General features: G+C 39.6%; 1 protein-coding gene across 1 annotated transcript in view; it reads left to right on the top strand.

Annotated features, from left to right (window-relative positions):
- TUBGCP3 (tubulin gamma complex component 3) overlaps positions 1 to 24,614 on the top strand; it is a 58,782-nt gene that overhangs the window by 13,136 nt on the left and 21,032 nt on the right. The window contains exons 3-9 of the mRNA XM_075424884.1: positions 974 to 1,041; positions 4,340 to 4,417; positions 5,052 to 5,269; positions 11,506 to 11,678; positions 14,232 to 14,350; positions 18,505 to 18,630; positions 22,132 to 22,200. Coding sequence (XP_075280999.1) covers positions 974 to 1,041; positions 4,340 to 4,417; positions 5,052 to 5,269; positions 11,506 to 11,678; positions 14,232 to 14,350; positions 18,505 to 18,630; positions 22,132 to 22,200 — 851 coding nt within the window. The remainder of the gene's footprint in view (positions 1 to 973; positions 1,042 to 4,339; positions 4,418 to 5,051; positions 5,270 to 11,505; positions 11,679 to 14,231; positions 14,351 to 18,504; positions 18,631 to 22,131; positions 22,201 to 24,614) is intronic.

The following is a 24,614-nucleotide window of genomic DNA, read 5'->3' as shown; positions in this document are numbered from 1 at the left end:
CATCAGAATTTCTCTAGATGCAACTCCAAAGCACTGGAATCTACAGTATACACTTTCTGCACGATGAGTTGCTACATGCTTTGGCTACTATTAGACATCACAGCATATATTCTTTGGGCCTATTGCCAGCAATTTTGAAGAGTGCTATCTCCCTCATCTGCCTTCTCCTCAGCTTCAGCTTGTAGGCTGATGTTAGTGGTCACGTAACAAGTGACTGGATATATCCTTCTAGCTTGACATCATTTCGGAGTTACTGTGCAGGAAGTGACTTATTTGGCAAGATGTACTGAGCGGTGGCTTTGGGTGCTAATTAACACTTCTAACATTTAACAGCTTTTTCTTATTAAGGTTTCTTCAGATGTTTTTGGGTTTTGGTGTTGTGGGTTTTTTGTGGGTTTTAATGGCTCTTTCTGATATAACATGGCTTTTCTGAAGACATCTTAAACCTTGAAGATGTTTTTCTTCTAAGCAAGGACTTCTAATATGTAACTGGCACTAATTGAGACTTATTTTTCTTAATACATAAAAGTTGTTTTACCTTGGAATTCTGCTTTTGAGCAAGTCAAGACTTTTGTTTCTTGCCTTTATTGCTTAAAATAGGAACAATTACGCTTAGTTTTGTGAAAGACTTTATAGCATTCTTTAACCTATGTCTGCTTTCAGTTATAATTCCCCTAAACCTAGAGAATGGCAGACTAGACTTTAAAAGGGCACTTACTTAGAAGGTGTATATTTTTATTGCTCTAAGAAAAACAAGTGCTTACACTGCATCACTTCTGATGCCAGCATTTCCAGGTCTGGAATGCAGATAACATGAAAACAGGCAAAACTATGTGAGTAAATACAGTGAAACAGTTAAGCATCATTACACTTTCTTGGGTACGTTTTCCAATTTACCACAAATATGTAATTCAGACATGACTATTATATTTATTTCAATTTTTTAATCTACATTTCTTTTTTGTTTTAATAGTTGTGCGACAAAGAAGGGAAGCAGATGCTGCTTTGTTTTCAGAACTCTACAGAAAACTCAGTTCACAGGTAGTCTAATAAATGTACAAAGAGTAAAGAAACTGAAAGCACACATATGCATCCTTCTGATGTTACAGAGTTGTTTTGGAGAGTGCTTGGGACATTAACAATATTTTTGCTGGGAGGATGGTTGAATACTGGAACAGGTTGCCCAGGAAAGTTATGGAGTCTCCATCCTTGGAGAGAGTCAAAACCTGACTGGACACAGTCATGGGAAACCTGCTGTAGATGACCCTGCTTTGAGCAGAGGGGTTGGACTAGATGAGCTTCAGAGGTGCCCTCCAAACTCAACCATTTTGTAATTTTTGTGAAAAAATTTACAAATTACTTTTTTTTACTATCAGTTGTTTGCTATTAATTGGAAATTAATTTGGATTTAGTTGTAAATCCGATGAGAATAAAGGATACATTTTTAGTTTGAGGACATGAAGGGGCACTTCATATGAAGGAAAGAACTCTGAAAAAATAGTGTTCATTTTTTTTGTATGTAAAACTGATGAATTTTCCCATTGTCACTTATTTTACAGCAATGCCTTGCAAGTATATTGTTTTTATTAATCTAGAGTTTAAACAGTTTCCAAACCATTCTATGATTCTTCTGATTTTTGAAGTGCTCCAGATGTTTAATGTTGAGTGTTAAGTGTTTGCTGACTGATCATTCTGCTAACAGCAGTGTTAATCAAAGAATACTGCATGTTGATATTCTGACAAAAGATGATAGTTATAGAAAATCCATGATGCAGGGAGATGGATCAGGTGAAAGGGGGGAAGATGCAAGGGCAGAAATTCAGCTGAGGCAGGTGAAGAATGACTGCTGCTAATCTGTTCTGCATTCTTCATAAAACTGAGTATTTAGCAAGGGAATATGGCGGGCAGTAATAGAGTAAGATTCCTGATTGTCATTTGCACATACCTGTTTTTTGACAACAAAAATTAATGTCAAAATGTTTTCTATGTAACAGAAGATTTGTCCTTATTTTGCTTTTTGTATTTAGGAGATATTTTTTTCTGTGTCCTTCTGCTTCTTATTAATGAGTTTATTTATAGATGAGGGTTGAGTTTTACAGGATAATACTAAGATTTTAAGATTACGTAAAAGTGATTCTGTGGAGAGTATGACTAGTCACCTCGTCCATAATTGACTTACTCATTAGTTTGTTAGTGCTTGGGGCTAAACTTACTGTGTGACTCTTTCTGTATTCCTTATCCTGTAGGTTTATGTATTATTTGCCTTAGTTTGTACAGTGAAGCAGCTGTCACTGGTTTGCAGATATCTGTTCTGATGATCTCAGCCATTGGTTTCAGCCTCTTCTTGTACAGATTACACTATGTGATCTTGCTCTTTTAATACAGATTTTCTTTAGCTTACATGGTACATTGCCATACCATTGAAACATAGCTGCAGAGCATGATGGCTGTAAACTTTGAAACAAAATGCCTTGTCTGTTCATATCGGTTTGGTTTTTCTTCCAAATATATAATACAAGCTTACACTATCTATCTCATATTTTGTTGCCTGCTCAGATGTTTAGGATTCTTTTAACCTTTTTTTTCTGTACTAGCATCTTGTGTACATGCAATGATGTCACCTGAATACTGCCTTCTTTATAATTCACTATAATAGTCATTATTCAGTCTGCTGTTAGGTTTATTACTAATGGTGGACAATGATTTCTCTTCCCTGTGAGCTTAGGGAAGGGCACAGAAGGAATGTACATTTTCTGAATCAGTGAGGCTTTTTCTTCCTCCAGCAATTCTCTTGAAAGCAGCTAGGAGAAAAAACAGATTCACACAAGCTTTTTTCTGACTTTATTTTCTCTTTAGAGTAATAGTTGAAACAAGGTCAGTGCTTATTTTAGTGGCAGCTTGCCAGTTGAGGAAAGGATGCTGCTTGAGGCACTTAGACTTATTCTGCCTTGGGCAGTAGAAGAAGCGGTAATGTTGCTGCTCCTTCTTCAGCAGTTGTTAATGAGTTGCTGATGAATTATTTGCAACAGATGCAATGCCCCTACTTTTTTTTTGCTTGTTGTTGAGCTCAAAGCAGAAGATAATAGGATCTACTCTACATAATAATGTAGAATGTCTCCTTCTACTCTTGTAAGATAATACAGAGATTCAGTAGGTTTGGTTAGTAGGCTCTGTCCTGAAGAAAGAAATGTTCTATGGCCAAAATTCTTATACCATGTAACATATACACACAACATGCATAATTTGCAAAGAAACAGGAAAAATAGAAAAAGGTGAGAATGAAAATGTGTTTCAAAAAGAGAGTTTCAAAGTGACCTTGAAAGTGCTTTTTGCAAGACTGATAGCACTGAATTACGTTGCTTTATAAGGGATAGAATCTTTGTTGAATCTTGATATGACTAAAGTTTCCTTTATATTCAACGTTGCTTAGTATTCCAGGCCATAACCTGACCAATATTGTGCAGGAACTTGTATGAGTTTCTTGACTTACTCCACTAATTAATCTCCATTGTAAGGTTCTGTGTCCTTGATCACTTCAGGTGCAAGCATTAGTGTCACAAAATTATGGAGTAACATATCTAGAAACATATGTGTATCTAAAAACTTTTTAGTATTTGCCATAACTCTTCAAAGTGTTCTTTCTGTAGCTTGGGCTTTAGCATTGTTCTGTCTCCTGCTGCTAAGCTTTCTGCCGAGATCTGAAGCTGCTGAGTGTTATTCTAACAGTCTGTATGTATCTGTGTATTGTCTGTTGGCTACAGACAATATCGCATGTTCCTCAAGTTTCATGTTAACAGTGTTTCTATCTTAAGCTGTGAAAATTTTGAAAGCTCTCTTAAATGGCATTTAAAGTAATAGAAATTGAAACCCTCAAGTCTTTGAAGCCTCACTGTAAGGGAGAGTGAAGTGAAAAGTGAAGAGAAGACAGTTCTTTGCTTAAAACTGTACCAAAAGTTTTTCTTCACCTTTAGGTTAGAGTTGCATCCATATCTGAGATGTTTTAAATGGTGAGAGTGTGTGGGAATGCTGGTAAAAATTCAACTCTATATAAACCTCTTTCTTAGTAGCTATGAGTTTTAAATTGAGTGTACTTGCTGATCTCAGAGCAGGTGAGAGTTCATGATTTAAACACAGTGGAGAATATTCATGAAATTAGCAATACAGAGGCTGCACTTCACATTCCCAGTTTACTCAAGAATGTGGCTCTGAGTTAGTATTGTTTTTGAAGAAAGTTGATTTATATGCGTACATGTTAGTAGGCTGGATAATTTTTAAAATATCTGTTGTTATCAAGAGTTAAAACAAACTCATTTCTGTTTGTCTTCGTCTTTTTTTACAGGGCGTTTTGAAAAACAAATGGTCAATACTCTACCTCCTGCTTAGCCTTAGTGAAGATCCACGTAAGCAGTCTAATAAGGTAGGTTTGGAGACCTTTGTTACTTCTGAGAAACAGTAAATGTGCGTTGCTTATTATAGATGTTATTGGCTCACTATCCAGACTTAACCAATACCTAAGGTTGTGTTTGTGGTGGTTGTGTGTAAGGCTGAAAGGAAGAACACACTTGACACACCACTATCTGCAATTTTTTTAATGTGATTTTTTTTAATACTAATTAAATGTAAAATTATGAGCTGTCCAATATTTGAGGCTGAAGTTGTGACTTTTAGATGTGTGTGTGGGGTTTTGCTTGCTTTCTGCTTGGTTGTGTAACATCTGCTCACGTACTAATGAGTTTGAAATGGAGTAGGGAGAGCAAAATTCCTCCTTTGGCTGCAGCTCTGCCAGCACCAAAGTGCTTTTTGCAGCTATTGCTAATGACAATTTGCAGACAAAAATAAGCTATATTGCTAAAAGTACTTTTGCTCACTGGAGGGAACTTGCTTTTTTTGTCATTATAATTGTAACAACAAATTTTTCTTTGCATAAATGTGGTCTTCAGTTACTTTTTGCATTTTTGAATATTACACTCCTGTTAACTAAAGACATGACTTAAAGCAACTCACAAATCTTTTCTTTTTATTCCTCCCTTTTCAAATCCTCTCCTTTTCAGGTATCAAGTTATGCCACACTTTTTGCTCAAGCATTGCCACGGGATGCTCACTCAACTCCTTATTACTATGCCAGGCCTCAAAGCCTTCCATTGAATTACCAAGACCGCAGTGCTCAGTCTGCCCAGAGTTCGGGCAGCATGGGGAGCAGTGGAATCAGCAGCATCGGCCTGTATGCCCTGAATGGGCCAACGCCAACTCCACAATCACTCCTTCCAGGGTAAATTAAACTGTTTTACCTTACAGATAGGTTTGGAGAAGACTAGAGATGGTCTGCTTCTTTTTCTTTTATTCTTTTCCCCCACCCTTCCCATTTGTATGCCATTGAAAATACCACTGTAGGTGCATAGAAACTTAGTTCTTTAGCTGAAATATCATGTGTATGACTGTATGAAGCCATGAGTGGCTGGCCAGGTGTATCCATTCTTAAATTTAATCTTGGCTATCTGCTGAACAGCTGATATTTTACTGGATCCACTCCTTTGGAATCTAGTGCCAAGCCCTTTCCCATATTTCTAGGTTCTCTGAAACACTTTAAAATAGTCTTTGTCTTTCTTCAGTGAACACTTTGGATTTAGAGGCCTCACTCTGGTTCCTTTTATGAAGCATTCCTCTGCCAGTGTCAAATCGGTAGACTTAACATCCACCATTTTCAAATAAGTGACCTTTCTTGCATGGTCTGACTTTCTTTTAAGGATGTTCACTGCAGGTTGGCTGTTGTACTACAGGAGTCTTGCATCTTGAGTGGACAGGGTTTTTTCTGGAAAAAAAAAATTGTGAAAGAGTTGATTAAAAAAATTTACCTATTAGAAAAAAAATCCTGAGTCACCTATTGTTCAGCCACAGTTTAATTGTCTATTCGTAGCAAGATGAATCTACATTTGGTATGGAAACATGTAAATTTTCTGGGTCTGGAGGAGGGCCACAAAGATGATCAGAGGGCTGGAGCACCTCTCCTATGAGGAAAGGCTGAGGGAGTTGGGATTTTTGTTCAGCCTGGAAAAGAGAAGGCTCCAGGGTGACCTTATAGCAGCCTTCCAGTACCTGAAGGGGCCTGCAGGAAGGCTGGAGAGGGACTTTTCACAAGGGTGTGTAGTGATAGGACAAGGGGGGATGGCTGTAAACCAAGAGAGGGCAGATTTAGATTAGATATTGGGAAGAAATTCTTCGCCATGAGGCTGGTGAAACACTGGCACAGGTTGCCCAGAGAAGCTGTGGCTGCCCCCTCCCTGGCAATGTTCAAGGCCAGGTTGGATGGAGCTCTGAGCAGCCTGGTCTAGTGGAAGATGTCCCTGCTCATGGCAGGGAGGTTGTAACCAGATGATCTTTAAGGTCCCTTCCAACCCAAACCATTCTATGATTCTAAGTACCAAGTAGTTCAGATTTCTGATAAGTGAAAGCTGGCCATTGTAAGCCAAAAGAGGATTACCTGAGTACTGACTTTCTTAAATAATCCAACACGGTAACATGCTCAGAACCTGAGCCCTTTGTGTGCCATTGGGTATCGTGTCGTTTATTACCCCTGCAGCCCTACAAAGTCTGACAGAGTTGCACTTCAGAGAGTCTGTGTCTTATGGAGAGAAAATGAACGTGTTCATAGTCTGTGAGGCGGAGTGGTTCAATGGTCATTCTGTAATATACACCTGGAAATACATTACTTCATCGAAGCTGAGCATGAAAAAGTGAATAGAAAGTTAGGAAACTTGTAGAAGTGAGGACTGTGCTTATTTGCATAGCTGTTTCAGCCTTGAACGGAAAAGTCTGGAAATAAAGGCTTCATCCAAAAGCAATGGGGAGATTGCTTTTCAAGAAGTGGTGGTTAATGTCAGAAAGACAGACTCACAAGAACATAATAAAAGGAAAAAAATAATCTTAAGGGATGCAGAAATTAGCAAAGCCATATTATTTTGTCCTAACAGAAGCTTCATGAGTTAGAATCTGCCATCCAGAGGGACCTGGACAAGCTTGAGAAGTGGGTCTGTGGGAACCTCATGAAGTTCAACACGGACAAATGCAGGGTCCTGCACCTGGGTCGGGGCAACCCTCGCTATCAATACAGGCTGGGGGATGAAGGGACTGAGAGCAGCCCTGCCAAGATGGACTTGGGGGTGCTGGTGGATGAAAAGCTGGATATGACCCGGCAATGTGTGCTCGCAGCCCAGAAGGCCAACTGTATCCTGGGCTGCGTCAAGAGCAGCATGGCCAGCAGGTCGAGGGAGGTGATTCTGCTGCTCTATCCTGCTCTGGTGAGACTCCTCCTAGAGTACTGCATCCAGTACTGCTCTGGAGCCCTCAGTACAGGAAAGACATGGAGCGGCTCCAGAGGAGGGCCGCAAAGACGATGCAAGGGCTGGAGCACCTCTCCTGTGAGGAAAGGCTGAGAGAGGTGGGGTTGTTCAACCTTAAGAAGAGAAGGCTCTGGGGACACCTGATTGCAGCCTTTTAGTACTTAAAGGCGGCTCATAAGAAAGATGGGGAAAAACTTTTTAGCAGGGCCTTCTGTGACAGGATGAGGAGTAATGGTTTTAAACTAAGGTTAGATTTAGACTGGATATAAAGAAGAAATTTTTTATTATAAGGGTGGTGCAACACTGGCACGGGTTGCCCAGAGAGGTGGTAGATGCCCCATCCCTGGAAACATTCAAGGCCAGGCTGCACAGGGCTCTGAGCAGCCTGATCTGGTTGAAGATGTCCCTGCTTACTGCAGAGGTGTTGAGGTAGATGACCTTTAAAGGTCCCTTTCAACCTGAACTATTCTATAATTTCACCAAATTCCTAATATAAGGCTAATTTATGGAATTTTTTCTTAATTTCTTTCTTATAATCAAAACAGAGAAGGACACCATGTTCTTGTATCTTAATTCTCCTCCACACCCCCAACAGCTGCAAAACAAACACAGAATTGGAATAGATCACACACAGAATCACACAGAATGTTAGGGGTTGGAAGGGACCTCTGTGGGTCATCTAGTCCAACCCTCCCACCAAAGCAGGGTCACCTACAGCAGGCTGCATAGGACCTTGTCCAGGTGGGTCTTGAATATCTCCAGAGAAGGAGACTCCCAACCTCCCTGGGCATGCTATTCCAGTGCTCCGTCACCCTCAGAGGGAAGAAGTTCTTCCTCGTGTTCAGATGGAACTTCCTGTGCTTCAGTTTGTGCCCATTGCCCCTTGTCCTGTCGCTGGGCACCACTGAAAAGAGTTTGGCCCCATCCTCCTGACACCCGCCCTTGAGATATTTATAGGCATTTATAAGGTCCCCTCTCAGCCTTCTCTTCTTCAGGCTGAACAAGCCCAGCTCCCTCAGCCTCTCCTCATAGGAGAGGTGCTCCAGTCCCCTCACCATCCTCATAGCCCTCTGCTAGACTCTCTCCAGTAGCTCCTCATCTTTCTTGAACTGGGGAGCCCAGAACTGGACACAGTACTCCAGATGAGGCCTTCAGAAAGTACCACAGCTTTATTTTGAGTTGAAGATTTTTGTTTTTCCTGGAGTGTGTTAGAGACTATTTACAGAATTCATATTCTGGAAATAATAAACAGTGCTGACAAAACTGGATTTTATTCTTATTAGTATGCTTTACAATGCAAATACTTACTTGACATTGTGAGTACTAGTGTAGTGAGTTAACTTTGTGAGTACTAGTGTAGCGTAGTGAATTTGTGTGGGGTATTTTGGATGCACAAGTAGAGGATACCATTAAACTAGGATAACTGGGGGAGGACTGTGCCCCACAACAGAGTGACGAAGAGGTAGACTGGGTTAGTAAGCAAAAAGTTCAGGGTGATGTGGTGAAGAGAGACCTTGAACCCAACATAGCAAGGCAGAAGAGGCTCCACTCAAGTGTGCACACAAGTGAACAATATGGAGAGGACAGCCTTATAAGGGAGGTTCTCGTACTTCTGGGGCATGAACACAACTTTGCTGGAGTGCCTACGCTAACACATGCAGCATGGGGAGCAGACAGGAGGACTTAAGAGGTCTGTGTACAGCACTAGGGCTATGATCTCATTGGGATCAGAAAAACATGGTAGGATAGTTCATAGCACTGTTACAGGGAGTGGATAAAGGCTCTTCAGAAAGGACAGGCTAGGATGATAAGGAGAGGAAACTGCTGTTTGCATGAGAGAGCAGCAAGAATGTATGGAGCTTTGCCTAGGGATGGTTGAAGTGCCAGCTAAGACTTTATGGGTTAAGATTAAGGGGCAGACCAACATGGGTAGTGCTGTAGCAGACATCTGCTATAGACTGCCTCATCAGGAAGAAGTAGATGAGATCTTTAGACCGCTAGAAGAAGTCTCACATTTGCAGGCCCTGGTGTTCATGGGGAGGCTTTAATCATCACAATATCTGCTGGAGGAGGGAGTGCTGCAGGGCATAAGCAATCCAGAAGATTTCTGAAGTGCACTGATTGTAACTTTCTGACACAGGTGATTGAGGAGATGATGAGAGGTGCTTTGCTGGACCTGCCCTTTTTTTTTACAGGCAGGGAAGAAACTGGTTGAGGAGGCAAAGGTTGTGGGCAGCTTTGGCTGCAGTGGTCATGAGATGGTGCAGTTCGGGATACTGAAAGGAGGAAGCAGGGCAAAAAGCAGGATCCCATCCCTGGACTTCAGGAGATGGGCCTCTTCTGGGATCTGCTTGGAAGAATCCCATGAGAATTCCCTGAAGAGCCTTCCTTTCTGCTCAGTACTGGTGAGGACACATCTGAAATGCTGGGTCCAGTTATGGTACAACAAAAGACACAGACAGACTGAAGAGAGTCTGGAGGAGTGACAAAACTAGTTAAGGGATTGGAGCATCCGACATAGGCAGTGAGGCTGAGAGAGCTGGGACTGTTCAGCCTGGAAAAGGGAAGGCTCAGGGGATCTTATCCATGTGATTATATCTGACTAGGGGAACAGAGATGGCTGAGCCAGACTTTTCTTGGTAGTGCCCAGGAAAAGGACAAGAGGTAATTGGCAAAACCCTGGTTAAATATAAGGGAAAAAACTTCTTTTGCGGTAAGGTGAGTGTTTGGGGGTGGGGGGGGATGTTGTGAAACACTGAAATGGGTTGTCCAGAGAGGTTGTGTAGTTTCCGTGTTTGAAAATATTCAAAACATCACTGGATGAGGCACCAGGCAACCTCTAGTTGACCCTGCTTTGAGCGGGAGGGTTGGAGGGGGTGGTCTCCAGAGGTCCTTTCGAACCTCAACCATTAGATAATCGTGATACAGTATAGAAAAGTATGTCAGTGAGGTTATTTTGTATAGCTGCTTACTTAAAGATATCAACCCCTTCCTGACGTATTCTTGGCCTGACTCATTCAGACTGTTGCATTTTATAGCAGTTTCACTGCTCTCTCTTTAGTCCTGTAGCCTGTGAGCTGGGCAGCCCAAATTAGATCTTTCTGTGAGCATCATTTCTCCTGAATGTCTCTTTGTACGTATTTCCTCTTATTTCTAGAGTACATCCTTCTTGAAGGGTGACAGCCTAAATTCAGTGTTGTACTCTAGTTGAGGCATTACAAATGCTGAGCAAAATGGAGCTGATCAGTCATGAAGGCTGTGTTCTTTTTCATTAGCTACAATCATCTAAGTACAATGTGTGACCATCCCATGAGTTATGGTGTGGTGACCAAGAGAGGAAAGGTATTCCTCGACTTTTTGTACGTGGGCGTTTGTGTTGCATTCTTGTTCCATCTCTCCATGCAACTGTGCTTTCACAGCTTTGTGGAATTAATTTTATTTTAAACGTGTATATTTCCAAATGTTTACGTTCAGTTGGGGGAGGAGGGAGGAATGGTCAGCTGCAAAAATCCCTTACAAATATTTTCAACTTTATCTTTCATCATCATGATACAGAAATAATCAGAAAGTTAACTTCTAGTCTTAGCATTTTTAACATTTAGGACTATTCTTGTGAGAAGAATTGATGAGTTTGAGAGGGCGGGAAATTGAAGCCTGTCTAGATACTTCCTCCTTGATCTCATCTTTAGGCACTTGATGGAAACTATCCTGAACAGTAGAGTAGCAGGAAAGTGAAGTTCCTCTTCTGTCACTACTTGCCTTTAGTTCTTTGGCATGTAACTACAGTTTCAAGTAAAAGCAAAACTTAAATATTTGTTGTTTATTATGACTGTTGCTTATTATTATACTTCACTTTTAATCCGTTTCAGCATATCTACACAGTTCGGTGTGAACAAATCAATCTTTGGTATGAAATCATATTTGTCAAATATGTACCTCCTTTTCTACAGGTTTGGGGTTTTTTTTGAAAGTGTAGGCTTATAGGCAGCAATAAAGTGCTGGTATATTCTGCCCTGTTTTTAAAAGTTCCTATACTTAAAAAAAACCCACACAGACAAAACATCCGCAAAAACCAAACTCAAGCTTGGGGCATTTTTCAAAATTTGCGTACCCCAAACCAGGTGATGGATATAGAATCAAAATTTTTAAAGCTGTTTCTTCCTTTTAGACAATCCTATCAAGCTCCAGGCGTTGGAGATTGCCTCCGTCAGCAATTAGGGTCACGTCTCGCATGGACTTTAACTGCAAGCCAGCCTTCTTTACAAAGCACTACCTCAAAAGGCTTTTCAAATGCTGTCTCACGTGGTGTGCCAAGGTCAAGGCGAGAAGGGGATACAAGTGGTAAGCAAAGATGCATTTGTTAGAGATAACTTTTTACAATCATTATCTATGTCCTCTATTATTTTTTAATGATTTTGAAATAGTTTTATAGCATGTTGAATTTTTTGAGGAGTGTTTTGCTCGAATCCATTTTTGCTTCTATCCTTCTATTGAATACAAGAGTAGTATATTTGGCTATAACCCTGTTGCTGATTGTTAATTTCTTTTTATAGCGATTGGTTTTATAATGTGTTGTGGTCCTCGTAAAAAACTGACTTCATTGCAGTGTTTGTCAGAATCAAGTGACTGATTTCTGAGTAATCATTGCTCTTTTGTTGATCAGAAGATGCTACTGCTTTTAGAAAGTCAGAAAGAGCCCAATGAATAGAATTTGTTGAAATAGACTCATTGATTTGTGATTCTGTCTTAAAATTTGGAAATGTGCACTGGAATATAGAGATCAAAACTATTTTTTCTGTAAATTAGCACACTTTACTGTGGTTGTGTTTAGAGAAATCAACATAAAATATTGTCAATGAAGTGAAAAATAGATAAATATTACTAATTTATTTCCTTGATTAAGTGGCTGTAAACTTGAAACTGAGGCCTAGAGGATGTATTCTGAATTTACACAGTGTAGCTAAGGAGAAATTGTTTAACAGATGATTTCTGTGGCAATTGTGTTTCAACCCACTCTTACTGTGGAAGTGGGACACTTTTCTGAATAAGAGAACTAATGGCAGATGTTGTCATCCCACAGTGCTGTTACTCTCTGGCAAAGAAAGATATGACATGTGGGTTTTTATGCTTGGGGTTTTTTTGATAACTCCTATATAAGTAAGTATGGATAGTTAGAAGCTAAAATATGATCTAGCTGCCAGCCCCTGCATCTTTATGAGTAACAGTGCACAAAGCAACAGCTTATAGACCAAACAGAATTGTACTGGTATGTCTGAGGGCAGCATTTGGCATTTAGAACCGAATTAACAATACTGTTGATGTGCAAGAGGATGTGTGTATATATTTATAAAATACTTATAAATATATGCTATTTATATATATATAATAGATTTAATATGTATAAATATAGAAAAAATATTTAAAATTAAATCTAGCACTGCCTCTTATTTTTGTTGTACTAATTGCCATAAAGAGCAGTACAAACTTGTTTCAGTCAGTCAGCCACCAGCTGTGACTCTTGATTTTTAAGTGGGATGGGTATAAGGACTGATGGTTGTCTTAAATGTAGTCACTCGTTGATGTAGAAATAGAGGTAAGACTGCATTCAGGATATAAAAGGCTATTGTCAAGAAGATATGTTTCTATGAATATGAAATTCTTCTAATAAAAAGGTTGGATTTTTTTCTTCTAAGGTTTGTTGCTGTTAACTGGAGTTTTCTTGTTGCTACACCTACAGAGACAGTATGATCAGGAGCACTGAGTGGTTGATATTAATACCTTTTGTATTATTTACCAGTTAAAGAAACATGCACTTGAATCTCTTACTATCTCACTAAGTGTTCCTAGAAGGGACTAGCTACTCTTTGTGCACATCTTGATATTATGAGAGGAGTCTGAGTTTTAAACAGCATCCTGAGATGATGGCTACTTTTGCCAAAATAAGAATAGAATTTATTTTTTGTTGTTTTTATTCTGGGAAAGTGGATTGTTGGGGAGGCAGATGGACGAGAGTTAAGAGTGCTGTCACATTTGGAAGAAGCATGTTGTAGCATCTCAGTTTCTGAATAGTCGTTGCTGAAATTGTTTCATTGTTGATATCTTAAATGAAGTTATAAAAGCAGATGGTGCTGTTTTGACCAGAAAAGGTGGGCGTAATTGCAGTGGCCTGCACAGCACCTTCTTCAATCTTCTATTCCCTTTAAATCAATAAGTATCCTAAATCTCAGACATAATCTAACTTCTAACTAGAGATATGAGCCAGAAGCAAACTATATGCTGCAATAGCAAAAGCTTTCCTAAATCAAATGTATATCTGTCTTCAGAAACAGTATTTACACTTTTCTGTTTGTCAGCTGTATAGCTGTTATGCAGCTGGCAGTGTGGTTTTGATCAGTGTTTTCACTGGAATATGTGATTGAAAGCCAATTTTAAACAAGCACCTCTTCCTTATGGATAAACTCTGTTTTTCTGTCTGAATGTAGAAGAAATTATTCTGTAAGTCCCATTTCAACCAAACAGCTGAAGTTGTTAAGAAAGGTAAAGTCATTACAATGCTTGTGTCAGAACTTGCACTGGTGATTGAATCAGAAAAGATGACAAGTTCAAGAACTGACTCAAGTGTTGGTTAAAGTAGAACATGCCCTGTGTCATACAAGCTGACCTGCGCTGAGAGAATCCCAGGTATTGGTAGAGGCAGGTAAAGGGAATTCCTAGCTTTCCTGTCAGATTGTTAAGAGGACTTAAACCATTTCTTTAGAGGGTATAAACACAGGCTTTCTCTTTTTCAGCTTTTTTTGGCTAGGCTTGCAAATAGATTTTTGAAGTTGTGATGAAAACTAATTGTCCCAACAACTCTAAATATTTTTGTGTTGTGTGTTTTTTTTTCCTTTCTAGGCTCTGTTGAAATAACGGAAGCAAACCTTGTCAGAGATGTTTTGTATGTCTTCCAGGGAATAGACGGCAAAACCATCAAAATGTGCAATTCTGAAAATTGCTATAAAGTGGAGGGAAAGGTACTGTATTGTGACTTGTATTTCATATGTGAGTAGGGGAAAAGCAACCATGAAAAATATGTAAAAAAGTTAAAATATTATCACAGGTCTTGACTTCCTCCTCCAGCTTTTTTTTTTTTTTTTTTTCAAATACAATGGAGTAGTTTCAACAGTAGCAATTTAACATTGATTGCATAGGTTAGGTCCCAGAGAGAAAATGTAGCATTTCACAAGATGTGAATAGACTCCCAACTATTAAGCCAATACAAAGATTCCTAAATTAAGGCTTAATTTGAGGACTTTTGTCACAATTTCCCCTCCCCACTGTAAAAGAAGGAACGTAAAGCAGATGCAGACTTTTGACCACATCATTCTTGGATTAAATTTAACAGCCTGACATGTGGAAAGGATGCTAGCCACTTGATGTTATGATTTTGGTTACAACTTATAAGTAATCAGATGGGGTCTTCGGATCACCAAAGAAAGGACTGGTAATAGAACTGAAGAGAGTCCTTTCAACTCCTGGTGTTTATGGAAAATCCAGCTGATGTGGATTTGAAGGAAAGTGTCAAATAGGGGGCAGAGGAACAGCAGAGAAGCCTAAGAGAGAGAAGATCGTGCTCGAAGGTGGTGAGTTATTAAACATATTTGCAATATGCTAAAAAACCAAGGGTGAGATTGGGTCAGCTGAGCAAAGAACAAAAAAAAAATGGCACTAGTTGATGTACCATCTTCTCCTCATTCAGTACTTAGACAGTACTGCATCACAGGTCAGTTTCAGGTCGCTAATTCGTTTTCATGTCCTGTTCAAATGTAAAGACGGTGCTTCTCATTTTTACTTATATTAAGAACTTGATACTATGAGAATATGACATAGTGCTAAAATGGTGGGGAATTGATTTTGGGCCATTTCATGTGCCAAGAGCACGGTAGACTTATCTGAAGTTGATGATAACTGAAATAATTTCCTTTTCTCCTCCATAATAGCAATAAGTGAAATGTATAATTGTTCTGCCTGTTACTGTACAATCACGTTTAGGGCTGCTTAGTGGAGGGAAAAAGGGAAAACTTAAATCTTGTTAAATCAGTTAAATCATGTTAATAAACAGATGCTTAAGGATGTTGTCTTTTGTACCCGTAGATGCTGCAGAGTGTGTAATTCCTCAACACCTGCATTGAGTTAATTATGTTCCATATATAAGTTGGGTTATATGTGGCAAAGGAAAGATAGCATAATAGATTTTTCTAGAGGAATGTGGAGGAAACTTAATTGGTGATTGCAAAACTGGCACTGTGGGTTTCATTAGTTTTCTGTGTAGGTTTTATATCAAATGGGCTAGCTGGAATTCCTATTTCTGTTAATACAGGGAATTTGATTATTCAGATGCTTTGTGAACAATAACGCTCTTTCCTGATAACTTTGTGTCGTCAGTTATTTTTGTGAAGTCAGTTATCTTCCATCCTTCTTCGTTATTGGCACTTGTACTGAGCTGCTGGACCCAATGAAGGTGAAATTATTTGACTGACTGAAGCTGCAGCTGGAATGTTTTCAGTCTTGTTTAACTTCTTCATCAATGACCTGGATGAAGAGTTAGAGTGTACCCTCAGCAAGTTTGCTGATGACACCAAGCTGGGAGGTGTGGTAGATACACCAGAAGGCTGTGCTGCCATTCAGTGTGACCTGGACAGGCTGGAAAGTTGGGCAGAGAGGAACCTGATGAGGTTCAACAAAGGCAAATGCAGGGTCCTGCACCTGGGGAGGAACAACCCCATGCACCAGTACAGGCTTGGGGCGGACCTGCTGGAGAGCAGCTCTGCGAAGAGGGACCTGGGTGTCCTGGTGGACGACAGGTTGACCATGAGCCAGCAGTGTGCCCTGGCTGCCAAGAAAGCCAATGGGATCCTGGGGTGCATCAAGAGGAGTGTGGCCAGCAGGACGAGGGAGGTTCTCCTTCCCCTCTACACTGCCCTAGTGTGGCCTCATCTGCAGTACGCTGTCCAGTTCTGGGCTCCCCAGTTCAAGAAAGATGAAGAGCTACTGGAGAGAGTCCAGCGGAGGGCTACGAGGATGGTGAGGGGACTGGAGCATCTCCCCTATGAGGAGAGGCTGAGGGAGCTGGGCTTGTTCAGCCTGAAGAAGAGAAGGCTGTGAGGGGACCTAATAAAGGCTTATAAACATCTCAAGGGTGGGTGTCAGGAGGATGGGGCCAAACTGTTTTCAGTGGTGCCCAGCGACAGGACAAGGGGCAATGGGCACAAACTGAAGCACAGGAAGTTCTATCTGAACATGAGGAAGAACTTCTTCCCTCTGAGGGTGACAGAGCCCTGGAACAGGCTGCCCAGAGGGGTTGTGGAGTCTCCTTCTCTGGAGATATTCAAGACCCACCTGGATAAGGTCCTGTGCAGCCTGCTGTAGGTGACCCTGCTTCGGCGGGAGGGTTGGACCAGATGACCCACAGAGGTCCCTTCCAACCCCTGCCATTCTGTGATTCTGTGATGAACAAGGAGGACCAAGATCATACCTTCTCTAGCTTAGTTGACTGCATGTTAGGCAAAATAGTAGTCAAAGCATGTAGTTTCCCTCAGCTGCACAAAGAAAATGTCATTGTACACAATCTGTTTTTTTTCCAGAAAGAAACACACTTTTCAAGCTGTTACTCTTGCCTGAATGTTTTCTGATGTCAGTGTTAATCTGTTGGTGACATTTAGCACTGTTGAAGCTAGCAGCTTCTGATTTGATCTAGGAGATACAAATGTAATAACACTAAGCCAATTTTGCTTGTTCCTCATTTGATTCCAGCAGCTGTGTATTGTACTTAACGCTTGCCAAGCACTCTGTAGTTGTAGAATTCTAAACAGTTCTTATCTCATCTCTTCGGTTTTAGCTGCAGGCAGTTTCTGACTGTGTCCAGTCATGCTTTTTTTTGCTAGAATTTATCTAATGGAAGTTGTTCACGAAGTTAAAGCTGTGTCTCTCCAGCTAAACAAGAGGGCCAGGGACCGAACTTTGGGCTTACAACCAAATGCTACTGCCTGTTTCAAGCCCACACTGCCGTGGCTAACATGCTCTGTAACTGAATTTTGTTTTGCAGAATGCCTGTACTGCTAGCTAAAAGGCTTAATGAGTGAGCTTGATCTCTAGTTCCTTAGCAATCCGTTCAGCTTGTTAGTGCACTTCCTTGCTTTGATTTGGACTGTTCAAGCTGGCTTTCCAAGTCAAAATTTTCTGTAGAGGTGGGACAGGCCCAGTCGCTGTGGGCAGAAGTCAGTCTCTGCCTCTTGGCCTAATGTATCAGTCAGATTGTTTGTTTCTCATTATCCAATGCAATTTTTAGAACTTGATGATGGTGTTCTTGGGTAGTGTGACTAAATGTGGTAGAAGCACATCTCAGGCAGGAACAAGAGGAGCAGCGTCTTATGTGTTGGTAATTTTAAAGGAAGAAATGTGATGATTCAGTTGAAAGCAGTAGTGGTAGTTAAATAGGGAGCTGGGACTAAGGCAGGCTTGCAGGGTGAAGTGAGATACCTGGTATAAGAAAAGTAGAAACAGACTAGAAGAGCTCAGAGGGGAATGTGATTAAATAGCTTATAAAAACTGTTACTGGTGGATCGGACTTAAACTTGGAATTCGGATTCTGTAAGTTTTGATTCCTGCTCTGCCTAGTCTGACACTGGACTGTTTGTCTTCTATTAAAGGTTTGTTTCACATGTAGTAGTAACTAATTATTTTCTCTAGGTTTCTTCATTAGTTTCAGTCATTGACTCCTCTTTTAGAGCTATAATATTTTCAGTGTTGATGATTATCAGGCAAAGATGAAGTGTGATTCTACATCATAAAATTTCAGATTTCTTCCTCTTTACTGAAGACCTTTTTGTTACTGCCATAATTGCCTAATGTAAAGAGCGTATGAAGACTGTTACATTAAGATTTCTAAAAGGGAAGGTCACAAAATTGCCAGTGGTTTGTTGCTGCTGCCTTTTCAAAGCTTATATATATAAATTTAATGCTAATTATATGGTTGTCTACTTTTTGACACTTATCTCTGCTGTAGAATGTAAAATGATTGTTTCCTGAACTGACTTGCTTTGTGAGAAAGGGGACTTTTGTGAAGAAACAATATTGGCATTGTAGATTTTTACTTAACTGAACGTTATTGTTGATGTTACTTTTGCAGGTGAGCTTGTCCAAGTCTCTCAGAGATACTACAAGCAGACTTGCAGAGTTGGGATGGCTACATAATAAAATCAGAAAATACACAGACCAGAGGAGTTTGGATCGTGCGTTTGGACTTGTGGGACAGGTTGGTCAGCTAAAAAAATAATTTTGCTACAATGTTTTGGTCTTGTTTCCCTTTTGCTAAGTGAAATGCAGTATTAGAATGGTGCATAAACTTTGGAGCTTGGATCATTCATCCGTTTGATTTACTCCTTTTATGGACTGCCAGTTTTGGTATGGATCTCAAGGCAAGGGAAAGTCATTTACTCTTGCTGATCATAAGGAGTTGCCGCTGTCATTTGTAGCTGGAAAGTCTCATGCATAGTTTCCGTTTCTTTATCTCCTTTTTTTTAAATTCTTTTTTTTAAGTACTCATGCATGTTTATAAACAAAAACATTGCTTAAATGGGATGGTGGCATCCCTGAGCTAATTGATGGCAAACTCAGTTGTTAGAGTGACCAATGCAGGAGACACTTGTCAGCTAATGTTGATATTCGTGTGTTAATACTGCACTAACTTTCATAAAATGCAAATACCCCATTATCGTCTGCCCTTTCTTTTGAATACAGCATCAAAAGAATATTAATTTTTGTTTTTATAGGTTTCATCATCATGATTTATAGTCTACAGTAACTTCACAGCTGCTGTAATACCCAAAACCACATTTACTGCTAAGACATTCCCGTTTCCTCTCACTTGCTCCCTCTGTAAAACTGGATATTATCCCTTCTGACTCGACAGAAATGTTATCCTTGCCTCTAGCCATAACATCCTACCTAATCTGCCAAGAAATTGAAGTGCTTCTCCCTTCAATCTAATTTTTCTTAAGAGGTCAGTAGAGACACTGTAGTGCTTCCTACTTTTCTGATGTTTTATTCTGTTCCCTTCTGTGTCTTATTCTAATTAACCCTTTTAGTTAAATATAAATAATTATTTTTTCTAGTGATCCAATGCTGATTTCCATGTTTTATATGGTAGTGCTACTGTTTATGCATTTTCTTCACACTCTCCCCCTTACAGCTGCGTGAAGTTGCTTATTTTTTATCTAGTAGCTTCCTGCTTATGCTTATTTGTACTGTCTCTGGCTTTAGTCTTCAAGTTTACAGCAAGGGGAGAACTTTAATTCTTCAGTGAATTTAAATGTGCAATATCTTAGCTACCAGATGCAGGTTTCAGATCCTGTGCAGAAGGCTGTGCAGTTAGTTAGCTGAATCTGCATAGCTGTAACGCTGTTAATTTTGCTTGAGGCAAGCACTTACATGTATTTCTAGGACAGAAGTGTAGAAATAAAAACATATGTTCTAATCCTGCTGTCAGTATCTGGGCAAAAAAGAGTATATACCATTGCTCTTCATGGCTTTTATAGCTGACAATTTCAGGTGCTGCACACTGTGCATTAAGAGTTTAGCACAAGTACATGTGCATTCTAAAACATCTTTTGCTTAATGCTTTAGAACAACGCTTGTGTAAATGCCTGTTTAAACCACATGTAGGACAAGATGTCTGTCACCTCTTCTACTGTGATTTTGGTGACTGTTTTTACAATGCAAAATGTCAATTATTAGAAGTAGAGCTATAACAATATCTCTATATTCTTATACCTTTGCTGCTCAGTGTCTAAGTTCTACTTTGTCTTCAGCAAGCAAAAAGAATAATCAGCAATGAAATATAACTTGCCTTATGTTTTGACATTTTGCCCATTTAGATCCAGTTGAGGTAGTGGGCATTTTAATTTTTTTTCTCTTGAACAACCATTCTGTTTCCTTCCCGAGTTCTCTTTTGCTGTAGACCACATCAGAATTCTAGGATAATGTCCAGTTTTCTGTAACAGTTTGGGAAAGAAAAATTTGTAGTTTGTAATGCAGGAATTGGCACTGGATGTAAATTTTAACTTCTAAAGCTTCTCTAGAACATTGATGGCCAGTTAGATCCTAAATCCTTTTGGCTACTAAATCAGTGATTACTGTTCTCACTTTTTGAGTAGATGTATAGTGCCTTTGAGTGTTTTCTTGGAGGCTCTGCTCTGCCCTCTATCTTGGCAAGTGCTACTTTAATAGGTTCAAAAGTGTACTGAAGAAGCAAGTGAGAAGAAATGAAAAGTGAGGTTACATGTAAGAGAATTTCTTGTTGCCCTTCAGTATCCTCTGGAATAAAATGAATTTCAAATTTCTTTCTAACTTATAATGTTGAGTTGAAGAAAGGAACCCTCTTTACTTATAAAGGATACAATGGCAAGATTAATGATTTTGTTTGTTTGTTTGTTTTTTGCTAGGCTGCTTAGCCTCTTGGCAAGAAAGAAGATTTATTTTCTCCTTGTACTTTAGTAATGATTTCTCCCTTGTACATACTCTACTGAATAAATAATTTACTTTAAGCTCTTGAGTTCTTTTTGTGTGAGGTTTTCCTTATTTTTTCCAAATTTGACTGTGATGATTTAAAAAGAGGTTGAGGGGAAAGTCCTGGGGAATTTACTATTTAAAAAAAGTCCATTAAAATACATATCAAAATCATTAGCCGAGAATTGATTAAGAAATCAGTTTTGAAGAATTTCTGTGTGTGCACAGAAGTACTTTTCAAAAAAGCAAACACACACAAATTTTAAAAAAAAGAGCTTAAAGTGCAAAGTTTTCAACTCAGTCCAAAATTAAAGAGCCATAATTTTAATTTTGTTTCAGAAAATGTGTTGCAGGGGTTTTTTTTTTGTCTGTATGTTAGGTTAAGAATATTACAATACAAAGCAAAACCCCAGGACCCCAAACTAGAAAACTATCCATTACTAAGCAAGTATTCTGTCAGGAATTGTTTTTACAATCTACCTTTATTTATTCACGTTTAAACAACCCAAAGTAGCTGTGCTTAGAGTTGTTTTACAAAGAGAAATCTTTGCTTTAGTTCAGGCCTGTTAACTTCTGCATGTTTTACAGATTTCTTGGGATATACTTAGTATTATTTGTTTCTTCCATGTCAAGTGAAGAATCGTATACAACTGTCAATTGGTAAAAGGCCAAAAATTTACAGTACTTGATCCAGCAGCATTTACTGGGCGTATTCTTTGACGAGCATTGTGTTTGCTTGTTCATGTCATGTAGTCTATACTGTAAATACAATGATGGTTGCCTAACTTCTATGTTCTGTTACTTGAGGCCTTCCTGAAATTGAAACTGTATTACTTTACTGCATACTGTATTTTATGTAATTATTAAAGAAAGTTTCTTCTGGCTTATGTCATTATTTGCACATCCCTATGGTAATTATTAATGTCTTTATTGAGATGATACGTCTATTTGGAGAATTACGCTTGTCATAGTTTAATCTGTTGATAGAATTAAGACAGCAAGAAACAGAAAGTCACTTGGAAGTGTGTATATATTCTTGGAAAAGGTCTGTGCATCTCTTAGGGAAGCTCTTGGTTGTTGGCTAGTTTTCTAAGAGTGGGCTTTTGTGCTGAAACTTGTAGCTTGATTCATTTTAGGAAATTTCTACCTACCTTCACAATTTGGTGATAGAAGTTATTCTAGATTAAACCAGAAAGATTTTGCCTGATTTTTATTTTTCCTTCGTTTTTCCTTTTTTCTTCTCTTACAGAGTTTTTGTGCTGCCTTACATCAGGAACTTAAAGAATACTACCGACTTCTATCTGTTTTACATTCTCAGGTAAGTTAAGTGGTTCTTACTTAATTTTCTTATTTTGCTTTACGTTACCTGAATATCTCCTAAAAGCTGTACCTAGGTATCCCTTTAGAAAGGGAAGGATGTGCAGCAGTTTCTGTTGACAATGGACATGATCCTCTGTAACTTATGCATTTCTTACTCTTTGGATGTATGCACCAATGATTATTTTTGTCTTAGAAATTCACTGTTATCTGATGTATTACATAAGCAAGGAATATAATGTGTATATCTAAGCCTCTGTCCCTCTTTCGCGTAATTTTTTGTCAGTTTCATCTTGTGTGATATCTTTGTCATTCAAATCGCAAACAGCATGACAGCTTTGAAGGGAGAGAAAACGTCTTTCTGTATTTCAAGCAATGCATGGTTCAGCAGCTGGTAATAACAGTTTCAACTTTTTGTGCTGTCTGGGGCAGTTTGTACTTTTTCATTGTCCCTTCCGTTGTACTGAGAGAGTAAGATGTATCAGTGTTTTATTATTTTTATTTGATGTATAGACCAACTCAGTGCTGATTATCTTGCAGGTTGTCCATAAATGTTTGTAGGTATGTGCTCCTAGATGCTAGGTCTAAAGTAAAAACTAGATTTTTTTTTTTTCTTCTGCTTGATTTTTTTTTTTGTATGGGACTTTCAAGGAGTTCATTATTTGTAATTGAGAAGAATTTATTCTGTGAATGCCATTTATAATTCCGATTTTAAAAAAATCTGTAATTTAAGTCATAGGTTTCTGCAAGCATTTTCAAAGAATCTGTTCCTTTTCACTCACTTGCAGTTCTTTGACATTCCTGACTTTTGGAATGCCTGTCATGCATACTTTTTGCTTGTTTTTCCTGGGTACTATCCAGTTAGTCTTTTTGTAATGATTTCCTGCTCTGTCCAAAACAGGTTTGCTTTCTTGGTTTACTGGAGCTTTGATTTATTCTAACTTCTAAAACTTCTTGACCATGAAAATATGTAGAACTTCTTTGAAATGCAGCTTCTTCTGCCTTTCCTGCTCCACTAAATCTATACAAAAGAACAGAAAAGATGAGTCTGGTGGCAGCAGAAGCATGTATGGGGAAAAATGAAAGTTCTGACATCACTTATTTTCAAACTGTATTTGCCTTTGTTGTGAGTTGACCCTGACCAGCAGCCAAATGCCCACCTAGCCTCTCGTTCACCCCTGTCTCTTGGGGAATGGGGAGAATGTAGAAGGAAGGCGAAAAGACGCGTCAATCAAATTAGTGACAGTGTGATAGGGTAAGCAAAGTAAGGAATTCATTCTGTGCTTCCCATCAGCAGGCAGATGTCCAGCCGCTTCCTGGCAAGCAGGGCCTCAGCATATTTAACACTTGCTTGGGAAGACAAACTCCATCACCACAAATGTAGTCCCTTCCTCCTCTTTTCTCTGAGCTTTTCTTCCTGAGAAAAGCTTTTTGTCCTCTGTATGTTTGGAAATGGTTTCCAGGATTAGTTGTCTGTCAACGTCCCAGGGAATGAGGTGAGCCTCACTGGTGTGTAGTTCTGTGGATGCTCCTTCTTGAAGAGGAGGGTGATGTTTGCTTTCTCCCAGTTGTCAGGAGCCTCCTCTGATTGCTATGATGTTTCAAAGATAATTGAGAGTGGCCTTGCAGTGACATTGGCTAGCTCCCTCAGCACTCGTGGGTGCATCCCATCAGGTCTCATAGACTTAGGTGTCTCCAGTTTGTTTAATGTTTCCTAACCTGATCCTTCTCCACTTGGAGTAAGTCTCCCTTGTTCCAGACTTCGCCTCTGATCTTGGGTGCTGTCTGCTATTTCCAATGGCAAATCTTACCAAAAAAACAAAGTGTAGAAGGCATTGAGTACCACAGCTTTTTCTATTTTCTGGTCACCACTTTCCCAGCGCTGATCAGTAGTTGGACGCACATTTTTCCCAGTCTTCCTTTTACTGCTCCGCTTGTTGCTCTTCATGTTCCTTGCCAGATTTATCTCCAGTGTTAGAGTTCATGAGTATATTGAGCACATTGATTAAATGCATTGTTGAGAACAGTCAGTACAGTGTCTGTAAAGTAGAATTTTGCTGCACTAGCAGCAGACTGGAGCTTCTGAGCATGTCCCTCAGCAGCTGGCTGAAGGAGATCCCAGAGGCATGTTATGTTTGGATTTTCAAGAAGCCCCTGGCAAGATTCCTCCCCAAAGGCTGTGAAACAAAGGAAGGAGATGCAGCAGTTGAGGAGAGATTCTCTTGTGACTTGAAGGCTGGGAAGCAAAAGATCACGCTGCAGGGTGGAGAAGGGTAGTAGCACGCACCACAGATAGATGCTGGCACTGATTTTAGCTGATGTTGGTGATCTGGAGAAGGGAAGACAGAGTGAACTCTCCCAGTCTGTCTGTGAAAGCTTGCTAACATTTGTACTCTGGATGCTGTCCATGGCAAG

This window comes from Opisthocomus hoazin, chromosome 1 (genome assembly GCF_030867145.1).
Source record: "Opisthocomus hoazin isolate bOpiHoa1 chromosome 1, bOpiHoa1.hap1, whole genome shotgun sequence".
Lineage (NCBI taxonomy): Eukaryota > Metazoa > Chordata > Aves > Opisthocomiformes > Opisthocomidae > Opisthocomus > Opisthocomus hoazin.
This window is presented reverse-complemented; position numbering and strand designations above follow the sequence as displayed.